The 12584-nt window shown below is 38.6% G+C and overlaps 1 protein-coding gene across 10 annotated transcripts in view; it reads right to left on the reverse strand.

Annotated features, from left to right (window-relative positions):
• Positions 1–12584, reverse strand: part of CADM1 (cell adhesion molecule 1) — a 325352-nt gene that overhangs the window by 121627 nt on the left and 191141 nt on the right. Inside the window, exon 1 of one of the 10 annotated variants that reach the window (XM_072822112.1) lies at positions 7252–7316. The exons of the other annotated variants lie outside the window; for them this stretch is intronic. Coding sequence (XP_072678213.1) covers positions 7252–7315 — 64 coding nt within the window. The 5' untranslated portion in view covers position 7316. Of the gene's footprint in view, positions 1–7251; positions 7317–12584 lie in introns of those variants that run through there. 10 annotated transcript variants of the gene reach the window in all.

Below are 12584 nucleotides of genomic sequence, written 5' to 3' on the forward strand. Positions count from 1 at the left end.
CATTTTACAGTTACAAAGCCCATTCTCAACCCATTTTAATTGGGTGCTTGCCATCACATGACGTTGGCAAAACACAGACGCGTGTCCCAGAACACCAGGCCAAGGAGGTGCAAGTCTGCACTTCCCAGTTGCAGAGGTTCTCCTGGAGCTAGATTTCCACGAGCAGCCCTTTGCAACATCACCTGAAATCTCAATATTATAGCCCAATCTGTGATGTTACCTGAACACTGTCAGGTCAGACTCTCTCCGAATACTAATATTAAGAAGATCACCATGACATCTGCCTACTGTAGGTAACAATGACCAACCATAAAGGTAATCTTAAATTGGGTTCTCTTTCAAGATATCACTAACTCAAATTGCTTTTGTCATAGTTCTTTTCAAAAAAATATTTTCAATTTAGAACTGGAAGGAAACATGAAAGAGTAGGCTTGACTGCCCGTGAAGTTCACTGCTATTGCAGTGCTAAATGGGCACAGGCTGGGAAGACAAATGAAATAAGACAAATGCACTCTCCCTTATGCTCAAGTATGGTATTTAATACAGTTGAACACTGCATTTATTTTTATCTTTGACAGGTCCAGAAATGGCCACTTACTTTATCTGCGGATGGGATATTCTCAAAAATATTCTTTCCTGCCCCACAGGAGAACAATTCTTTTTCCCCCCAGGGTTCATTAGCAGCCAGAATTGGTGAACACTGCATACACGCTCCCCCTCCTACCTTCAACCATCAGGAAAGATTAAACATCAGGATGAATTCTAGAAACAATGGCTGTAAATGAGGGAGAACAGCAAGCCTAGACACCAGTGTGCACCATCAAGAAAAGCGTTTTAAAGGTATTTCCTCTAAGTTAGGAGATATTTATACAGTATATAGAATCTCAAAGTTGGACTGCTCTATTATTTTGAAATTCGTTCTTATATTCCTGCAGAGTTTTGCAGTTTGACCTATTTGTCTTAAGGTTGGACTGCATTATACATTCTTAAGAAGCAGAAGCAAGACAGAGATGGCCTTGAAAATCACCATCAACATTGTAATCAGTCTCTTTGATAGAGGTGATACAGAGCACTGACACTGTAGCCGCCATTTTCCCTTAAAATGGTGTTCTCGTTCATTTGAAGACAGAAGCAGAGGCCCCTGTCTTGAATTTGCAATGTTTAAAAATGGGAGAAATACACTGTTTGATTCAATGTTCAAACATTAACAAAGTACACTCAAGGAATCTAAATCAGCAAAAAGGAAAGAAAACTTAGTTTGTGGTAATCTGGCCATCAAGGCATCCAATATTCTTTTCTGATTGAAAACTGTGATTTCAGATTAGCTACTATAAATGTATTATAAAAGGCAAATGCAATAGATTTTTCAGTTGATCCAGCCTAAATAAGGCTACTGATATGGAAGAAAAATATTTAAATAATTTTTAAGAAAACCTACCTAAATAGATACATACAACTCATGGTACTATTAACCACTCAATGATAATCATGGTTAACATTCCTAGAGACAAGTTATTGCAAGATAAAGATTTTCAGGGGGCTCCCTCTGCTAAAACGTGGCCGTAATTCCTACTCTCTTCATCAAGAATGGAGTTACTGATAGAAGAATTTCTTTTTCTAGCTTTTAGGCTTTAATACTCCTATCCTCACTTGGAAAATGGACCCTGTCATCTGTCCTCAGACAGGAATGCCGTCTCTAACAGAGGGGGAGGCCTAAGATGCTGCTTTGAGAAGGATCAAATTAAGGGATCAAAGAATCCAAGACAGGATTTCATGGTAATATCTGGCTTCCTTCCTCTTCTTTTCATACCAATACAAGGTGGATTCTTAAGCACATATAAGTATAGCACACAAAGGAAGTGCTACCCAAATTCTGTCCTGAAAAAGAACTCTTGAAACAAAATTTTCAGCAGTAATATTCTTAGACTTGCATAAAGAAAATGATCACATCTCTTACAATTTATCTTAACAGCCTAGATCTATTAGGATTATGTTGGAAGCAAAACTGTAAGAAGGAAAGAGAATGAAAAAGGGCCACCCAGGGCGGCCTCCTCATGGTTTCTCCATGATCATCATGAATTATGGCCATCCTGAAGATGTGAATACATGATTTGAAACCATTAACCATGCTTGTAGGCTCTGGTCATGAAATCACATTTATCCTCGTCAAGCTCAATTGAAGGTGGCATGCTCCAGTCTGTACACATTTTGAGAGCGGAGCTTCTCCAACCATCTCTGAAGCCCTAGCTTCCCCCCCCCCACCCCCCTGCACCAAACATTTTGCTCTTTCCCCCCACCCCACACAGAACTTCAGCACTTCCTTTGCTCATAGTTCCTTTTGCACTTCAGGGGATTTACACTGAAAGATGGCAGCAGAATCCCTAGTCTAAAGCAAAATTCTGTATTGATATTTAGGATGATTTCAGCATCAGCACATTAGAGTGAAAGCATGGATGAAAGATTCTGGTTATTATTCCTGAAGCTGACTCACCCTCAAAGAAGAGCCCACAGCTACCAAGAAGGGTTTTAGTTTTGAAAAGAGAGATGGGATAGTGTGAGCTGACCGTAGCTAATGGAAAAGCCCAGCTTCGGTTTCTATGTGTAGCTATATGACACAGCGGGGGTGGGGGTGGGGGGGGGTGGGGGGGGGTGCAAGCACGGCAGTAATGAGACGTGGGCGTTGGGAAGTTTCGGCCAGAAAGTATTAACGGTTTCTAGCTGAACCAAGATGTTCAACTCAGTCATCTTACTAGGCTTACTGAAAGTCAAAATGAAACAAACAAACAAAAACCCTCCTCTGCTGGGGTCTTTTGAGAGTGCATCACATAAAAATATCTGTGATCCTTTCTAAGATGCAACTTCACATTGTATCATTTAAAACTCACATGTAGACCTTTGTGCTTTGCTGAGAATATAGCCCTGGGCCACTTTTTGTGAGTGGTGATACAGAATAGTGCATAAAATCTCTGAGTTCTCGAACTAGTCCACTCCTGCTTCACTGCTAATTAGGTGTACAACCTTGGCCAGGTTACTTAATTTCTGAGTCGCACTTTCCTTATCAGAAAGTAAAGTCAGGAAAAAAAGATATTAGTACATACCAAATAACACTGAAGGATTAAGTCACAAAGGCATTCGAATGGCTTATCACACATGAGAGTTTTTGGGGAGGGGGGCAGTGATGGAACTCTTTCAGGCCTTGGTTACATATGCTCATTGGTTAACATTTGTAGAATGAGCATAAAAAGAAAAAGGGAAATTCTACTGTATGATAATATTTAAACAAAATTTAAAAATATATGTAAGTATGTATGTATTTCAATTATACTGGGTAAAGGATTCAATAAACACAATAACAATACAGAGCTGATCACAGTGCCTAGCACATAATAAGCAATTAAAAATGCTCATTACTGAGGTGAATTTTTGCGGCTGTGGTTATTAGCAAGCTGGGTGGAAGATGCGTAACTGGGGTGGCAAGAGTGAAGGGGCCACTGGTAGGCCCAGGTGGGGTCTCCCCATGAAGGGGGATGGGTGGACCAACAGGAAGGGAAGAGTGGTGCTGTGCTAATCTGTCACGGGGCTCCAGCTGGGAGCCAGGCTGGGTTAGCAGGGGGAATGCTGCTCCCAGGTTAGCAAGAAGACACATTACCAGTTGCAATTACAAGATGCCAGAAGAAAAAAGGAAAAAAAAGAAAGAAAGGAAAAAAAAAAGAGCAGCTATTTTTGCTGCTAGACATGAAAACAAACCAACTGAGAAAAATGCTTTGATGAGTGGAATATATGCTGCTGGGTGTGTGGGCTGGATTCTATCTACCTCATCCTCCAGGAGGGAGGGGATGAATAATCCTGCAGGTTCAGGCTCAAACGGGTGTGGTACAGAAAAGCCAGCCAAGTATACACCCTATTCTTCATAACCTTAAATTCTGTTCTCCTTTTTAGTGTAAAGGTTCAGCATACAAAGTTGGAAAGAGAATTTTTTTTTTTGAAGGAGGCAAAGGATATGGGAAAAATTCAATATCAGATACCAGTATGCATGTAATCACTGAGATTTTTCTAAGCTTGCATTTTAAAAAATGATGTTTTTTGCTCAAGAGTTGGTAAGCCATTGGATGCCACAGACTATATAATGTGTTGACGCTCCCCGATGGGCAAGCACACGAAAGGGAAGCACTTATCTGGCTGTAAAAATATGTTCCCTCTCAATATGCAAGTCTATTTTTCTTCCTGCAATAAACTACATTTGTTTGATGCGGTATCTGATAGTTTTATAGTGTTTGTTCACATACTCACTAATTTGCAAGATTGGGTAATTTGCAATGGGTCTCATAGGTCATTAGTGCAAATTAACAACATTCTGTAAAAGATAAAGCAAGAGAAACTGATACTTTGTCATGGTGAACGGTTGAGCATCATATTTCAATTTAGGAATCTGACACCTTATGTGCATTCTTCCGTAGTAGAGAAAGTGGATTTCACCACCACCACCCCTTGGCAGGAAAAAGGGGAAGCACTCATGAAAGAGATTTTAACCAACCTTTTTAATCTCCAGGTTCTGGGATATTTTGAACATATACAACTGTATTAACATCCCTTCCTGGCACACATCCACCCTAAACAGTTTACTATTTATATTTGAACCTGAAAAGAAGGCACAAAGGCCTCCTTCCCACACAATCCCCCAGGCCTTCTTTTTGGCATGGGAAGCACACACGTTTTTGCAAAATTACTCAATGTATACAGCTGAATTCTACAGTTTTCATTAAGAATTCAAGAGACGAAAACTGTTGGCTTCCATAGGAAGGTGACCAAATCTACAGGGATATTATGTACAAATAGTCTGGTTAGAATAATAAACGCTGCATGTGCTTTATAATGTTAGACATGTGCAACATGGATTCATTTGTGATCTGAGTCTCAGATTTTTAAAAACAGATCCTCGCTTGCCTTGAGATAAACTTAAGTAAATAATGTTTGCCATCAACTCTAAATGAAGAATGACAGTTAAATTTTATAATCATCTTCACAGCTTCAGGACTTACTTTATATTTTCTCAGGCTCATGACCCACAGGTTGCCATAGCAACTAGGAAATCCTACCTTATCAAGCGCTTCCATTTACATTCCTTGCAGCAGCTTCCCTTTATGAATTAAATCCATCATGGTTTTCTATTCTCAAAATAAAAAGTTCTTAGGATTATCTTGCAGAAACAAGGATCAAATGCTTTGATAGAAATACACTATGCAAAAGTTAATTCAATGGTGGTTTTCTTTAGGAAGAGCTAGCTAGAACTATGGCATAATAAACAGCTTATGTCCAAACTTCGAGGCTTCAAAGAACACTTAAATGGAGACATTGTGCTAAAGATGACACATCCGCCACCTATGCATTTCATCTCTGAATTATCAAAGAAATCATCTGATTGGATATCCTACTTCAAACAGGTATTCAGACATACAAAGAATTAAAACTGCCTAAGATAAATCCCTGTTACATACCTATATACATATTAATAAAATGAATAACGAACAAATATATTTAAATCCACAACTCCACTAAGGCAAACAAAACAAGTGACAAGCTTCACTTTTATTAAGTCCCAATTTTCATAGACAGCTTTTGTCCTTGTTTTTGGAGGTGTTAAGTTACCTGGTAATAGGAGATGACTGCCTTTGTGTTTACAGCTGTGTGCGATAATTACGTCAACAGGGGAAAAACCTACCAACCCACCATCTCTCCTCCAGAGGAAAGGAATATCCACCCCTGTTACTCTGTGCTGCGATCCATGACTGCAGATATGGTCTCACCACACAAGGAACAGAAACTTAGAGAGGAGACACCGAAGCTCACGTGGTGAAATGAGAATTCATTCAACTATCTGAGAAACCGACCTCTGAGAAATGCACAGGGATCCAAATCACTCGGAGCCCTCAAGTCACTGCTTGACAAGTGCTTAATGGAGATGATGTTGAGACAGAAAGAAAAAAAAAAATTCGATCATAGCCTCCTCTGCCATCCAACCCCCAGAAAGACCAGAAGATTATCTCAACTCCCTCTTATAGGCTCTCTCCAGCTCAGACAAGTCTCTGATTATGGATACAGACCTCAACCCAGTTTGCATTATCAGAACGAACTTTCCTCTTACTGGATTCAACATGTGTCCATCCAATTCTCTTTGAAATTGCACTCATTTCTCTGTGTTTGCAGTCCTCTGCTTCCTCCAGTCAGCTTTTGCTTTTTTGTTCTTTTGGTCTCTGCTTCTTATCCACACTTTGATTCTCAATCTTTTCTCTCCTCTCTAGCTTGGAGAGTCATAGCACAATGAAGTAAAGGATAAATAGAGTATTGGCCGGCCACAATGGAAGAAGGAGTCTGTCGAGTTCTATTAAAACTTCCTTCCTTCCACCACCACTAGTTTCCCTCCCTTTTGTATTTTCTGCAGCTAATAGGAACCTGGTATCTTGACTGCAGATTTTTGGGGGTGGTGGGCAACAACCTAATTCTAAAGCTTCCAAAGAGGTGAAGCACCAAGAGTGCCCTAGATGGTTTATTAGTGACTCATATTAGAGCTGGAAGCAGACTGGTCATTCATAGCAGGATATTTAGTTCTGATCAAGTTGTTTCAAGTGAAATAAAAGTGTATGCAATGTCAACTTTCAGGCAGTGTAATACCGGATTTAAATTACATATTATTTTGAAGCACTTTTCTATGCATCAAATCACTTTTAGCAGTATTACTTAACCTCACAACTTCAAGGTTTATCTGTGGGGGAAAGACAAGATACACACACATAATAGTTATCCACTCTAGCAGCACACCATTTTAGAAGATTCCCATAGTCACTGATATTGAAAGGAAACTGAGAAAACATTTGTGTATTGAACACAGTTCTGGGGGAAAAAAGACCTATTATGTTTTCTAGATTCCCAAGTCACTGAAAATTAGGATTATCCTACATAAATTATTCAGCAAGATGAACTCTCCTAACCAATTTAGTAGTACACCAAAGCTTTAAAGCAAGAGAAATTTCTGGGGAAGCTCTTTGATGAGCATGGCTCCACTACACGATAATGAAATTCACAAAGATGCACCAATAGCCAATATATAGACAAGCAAGAGTTTTAATTTGGTTAATGCACTTTTATTCATTACTGGGCCTCAGTAAAAACCTGGTATCCAACTTATGGATGCATCACTTAATTACTTGTGCTTCACTTTTCAAAATGAGAAGTACTTAAATTGTCTATCAGTACCTTCATGTAGAATAGCACCACGATTCCTTGAGTGATAGAATGTCAATGTGAGAACTGGCATCATGCTGTTGCAATAAAACAGTTAAAGTCATCAGGCCAAACACTCATTACAAGATTATTTATAACATGTATTTTAAATGCTTTCATTTCTCTTAATCTGGATTTTCATACTTGAGGACAAATTTAATTTCTCACATTGCTGACATATTTGTTATAGACATGCCTCCGACCCACTTAAAGTATTTGCTGGTCATGCTTGCTTGGTAAAACGTCAAGCAGAAGTAAGCATGTATGATAACTAGAGCCTAAGTAATTTTTTGACAACGTCATTTTCTCTGCAAAAAGCACCTTGAAAAGGGAAAATGTCCCAGGTGGCCAGATTGTGCAAATCAGAAAATATGTTTCTTGTACGGCACTACCTTCTATTGTAGGAAGGCCAAGAAAGCAGTTACTCTTTTTCCAATGAGACAAGATGGCAAAAAACATATACACAAAGGAATAAAGTCCAAAAACATTTTAAGTGGATTTCCAACTATTTAAGCTAAAAAAAAATAAAATGCTGAGGCCCAGTTACTAGCATCACCCAATGCCAAGGCTGATGCTGACCTTTGTGTTCTTCAGGAACTGAAGACCAGCAAGGTGCTAAGTATCCAGCTTCTTTCTGTTCTAGCATCGCACCCAAATCTTGAAGTTTGTGTAAGGTGAGCCTTTTAATCAATGAGGAGAAAACTTTCATGAAAAGTCACTGGAATTTATAGACTTAAAAATTTAAGTGTATTTACCCTTTAAGATAGTCCTCTTGAAAGCCCATATACTTCTCCAAGTAATGCTGCTGTTACTCCTACTGTGTGAGCTACCCCCTTTTTGACCCTTCCTTTCCATGACAGTCACTGGATCACATTCCCACTCCTACACATAGTGGGAGCTACACATAGATTTTCTTTGTTTCTTTTTCTTTCTTCTTTTTTTTTTTTTTTAGAAGCCCTAAGTGCGATGTCCACCTTAATAAAGTGATTCCAAATGATTCTGGGCTGGTTTAAAATAAATCCAATTATCCCGAAGAATGAAGATCTGCTACTGTTGGAAAGATTCAAATAACTCAAATTCATAAAGAGAAACAGAAAAAAAAGGTTTTGCTCAGTGGGCAACCTCCATGAAATAAGTCTGTGTGACCTTCTCCCATGATTACTATAAAAAAAAAAACACAAAGAATGTGTATTTTTAAACCCACAAGAAGGTTTTTATTAACAGGTGACAGTTTTAAACATCATAACAGAAGGTTTTCAATACTCTGGAGCCAAACATTGTGTGATAAGGTGAAAAAATCCAACTGTTTTCTAGAACTAAGCTTTGGGAAACCCATGGTTGAAATTCAGACATGAGAAGGGGTAAGTCGTAAACAACAGTAAATGCACTCATATAAACAGAAAGTGAAACCATTGTTCAATTGAAATCTCTGTTTTCAATTACTAAATATGTTACAAAGCATTTAAATGAACACCATGAAAGATAATCTGCATTCAATACAAAGCTGACCCTTGGGGCCCCTGGGAAAATATTAGATTCTTAGGGGGAATTCATTAACCTGACCTATTCCACTGTTCATGCCTGGATTTTTTTGTAGCAAGGTGCTGGTGTCCACGGCACCAAAAGCTTTTTAGGAGTTTGCACTATTCCTTTTATCACTAACTTTTATAAAAATATACCCACTTCACATGATATAAATGCTAACATATCAATGTCTTCCTTTTCAAATGAGTTTCATTCATTCATTCTTCTATTTATTCAATCAACAGATATTGAGGCACAGTGCCAGATGTAAATACGGTTTAAGTTATCTATATAGACAATGAGCATTCAATTAAGCTGCATGTTATACAAAAGGTAGAGATTTGCTTCCACAACCTGGCAAGAAAAATTTAAGCAAAGCGTAAACTGTATTCACAGTTCAGAATTAAATCAGAAATACTCTGCTGAAACCAATAATTTTGGGTTTCAATTTTCTTTTATCTTCTTTATTCTTACGCCAGCTATAAATCATATCACTACCCATTCATTCTTCTAAGACACGGGAACATTTAAGTGAAGGTTCTGTTTATTCTTTCTCCAAACCAGTGACTAAATTTAAATAAAATGTTCTTGGGGTTAAAGAAACATGCCATTTCTTTTAAAGTTGTCAACCCTCTAAAAAGTTAAAAAAAGGAAAAGCAAAAGAAGGATTGTCAATGCATCATTTTAAACATACAGATTAGCTTTAACCCATAGGCTTTTCAGTATACAACCTAAGAATTCTGTCAAACTAAAAAAAATAAAAGAGTAGGTGAATGGGGGCGGGGGGAGGGGATCATGAAATCTCTGTGCTTTCTAAAATAGTTCATTTTCTTTGAGCTAGACAGTTATGCCAATTCAATCAACCAAAGAGGTTTAATAAAGGATTCCAATCAGTCCTTTTTTTTCTTTTTTTAACTTTTTGTCAATTAAGAAACAGGAATTCAATGCTTATACATTACAAAGAAGTGGAATCAGGGATCCAGGAATACCAAGCTCATGTGAGCTTCCCAGCTACCAGAGTTGGCACCATGGACCAAGAGCCAATATTAGCTCTGGTTCTCCCCTCCGGTAGTATGACTGGAGGCAAGCCACTCAATTTCTCTCACCTTCCAAACTCCCATCTGTAAATGGAGATAAAAATAGTATCTATCTCCAACTATTGCTTTGAGGTTTAGTGAGCACTTTCTATGAGAACAGTATGGTGCAGGATTCTAGTGATACTCTGCAGAACCTAGCCTTAAGTTTACAAACACAGCTAAGGGAGGGAAATAAATGCTGATACAGTTGCTTTTGGTGGCTGTTGTTATTGTCTAGTACTTGGAGTGAGAGCATTAATGGAGGGTTAAAACAAAACAAAAAACAAGACAGCTTAGTATTGATAAATTCAATACTCAAGACACCTGAAGTTTCTTTTCTCTCTAAACGTTTATTTTGAATTCCTTTAAGGCAAAACATGAGAAGAATCACATATGCACAATGGGGAAAGGCAAAGGAGAAAACATTCAAAATGAAAAAGCTAAGATGTATGCCCCAGGAACTCCATGGTTAGTTGAAGATCATGCCAGAGAAAAGAACGAATTCCCATATCTGGACCCATGGTGAAGCATTCCATATAATCATGGTTTCTTTCTTAAATTTTATTGATGACAATGTTCTAGAAGTTTTATAGTATCTGCCTTCCCAAACAGAATAAAATGAAAAGAATTTCACCTGTATTGCTCATTCGGGTCACACAGGCATCTTCCTCAGGGACATCAGTGAACTTTTCATACTACTTGAGGCTCCTTGATCCTGTACCTTTGATTCCAACCCCCTCTACTCTGTACCTGTCAAACCTCAAGTTTTCTGCCTCGAATGTGTGGGGGGTTGGAGAAAAGAGAACTAAGAAAAGAAACCTGTACAGATTCTATAGGATTATAAAATTAAGAAATAATTTGGTTTTGATAAAACCCTGGGGGCTTCTGAGTCATCTGCCTAAATTTTGAAGCAAATACTCAGACATATTTTATGGCAGCTCAAGAGACCTTTTTCCTACTCTTCAGGTATGTTCTCGGTAGCTGAGGTTATCTGATACATTGCCTCCAAATAAGTGAGGTGGGATTGCAGTGGCCACCTCACCAGCTCTTGGAAAAACTACAAAGTACTCCCTTCAATAAAAGGTTTGGCGGGGGGGGGGGGGGGGGGGGGGAATTCCTTGAACACATTTCAGTTTCTGACCTAGAAATCTACTCTTTAAAATGAAAGAAAAAAATAAAAATAAAATGAAAGAAAAGGGATATTGTAGGTAACACAAAAAGTCTGTGGCATCTTATCATTTTGCTGTGCTTTGAGCAAGCTTTCAGAACCATCTGATAGCAGGGGATTCTATTAGTTACATGCATTATACGCTGGAAAAACAAACAAGTGCCACTTTACATAGTTGAACCAATTCATGATATGACACCTCTATAAAGCAGGGAGAAAGATGATCTTATTATAGCCTGTTTTCCATGACTGTGTAGAACGACACCCAACTTTCCCTAAGCCCTATTCACAGTGATGGAGGATGCCGCCCAATGCTTTCTGTGGAACCAGTTTTATTTAAAAGCATGATGGGGTAAAACAACAACAAATAGGTAATAGAAATTTTAAATATTTAGTCAAAGAACACCTCTAAAGGAAAGAACAAACCATAATCATCATCATCATCTGTTAGGCTAACATTTGTCAGGAGCTTACTAAGTGAGCCAGTGGGCTAAAGCCTCTCGCTCAGTCCTCACAGCGGCGCTGGTGAGGGACATCCCATTACCATTTCAGTTTCCCAGAGGAGTGAAGAGGCTCAGGGTGGGTAAGGAGGTGGCCAGTGAGTTCAGACCCATCTCACAGGAGAAAATCCCCCCCTTACCTCATGAAAAGTTTCTCTTTTCACAATGAGGTAAATAGGCCAACAGTTTCATCATTTTAGACCCATATCCCTGGTGTGTATTTTCTCTTGATTTTTAAGATTAAATAATCAGATGAGCAGAGAATGGTCAACGAAAAGATGCCCTATTTACAGAAAACACAACAGCTTTTCCAAACTTTGAGGGTGTGTCTTCAGATTAGTTTACACCTACTGGCACAAGTAGGGAAATACTATCCCTACTAAAAAGAAAGATTTTTTTAAAAAGATTTCATTTATTTACTTTAGAGAGTGCACAGGAATGAGCAGGTAGGGGAAGAAAGAGAGGGAGAAGCAGACACCCTAGTAAGCAGGGAGCCCAACGTGGAGCTCAATCCCAAGACCTTGAGATATGAGCTGAGCCGAGGGCAGTTGCACAGCCGACTGAGCCCACCTAGGTTCCCTAAGATATATTTTTGTCCTTTAATTCATTCAAAAACCATTTACAGAGGAGATGTGTTATGCAAACTTGAATAGAATATGTTCCCTAACCTGCAAAAAGCACATAGTCTAGAATGGAAGACAAAATGGAAACAATGAATTATAGAACCATGGGACAACACAGTGACAGCCACACCAGATGCTCTAAGAAGTGAGCAAGGTAAGGTGGTAATTGGTTAACTGTCAGGAAAAAACATTGTTTCTTGCTCCAATGCTACTTCATTTAAATTTTAAGACTCTGGGTTTTGGTTACTCCACATTAAAATGCCCTAGACATTAAGCACATTCACAAGACATTGAAAACAGATTAATATTACTATGGGATAGGTGTATTTTCTCCCCACCATCTTTAGCAAGCAAATGAATACTCAAGCATCTCATGTTTTGATCACTGGAGGACCGAGTGCTACATAAAAAATGT

Source organism: Canis lupus, chromosome 3 (assembly GCF_048164855.1).
Source record: "Canis lupus baileyi chromosome 3, mCanLup2.hap1, whole genome shotgun sequence".
Lineage (NCBI taxonomy): Eukaryota > Metazoa > Chordata > Mammalia > Carnivora > Canidae > Canis > Canis lupus.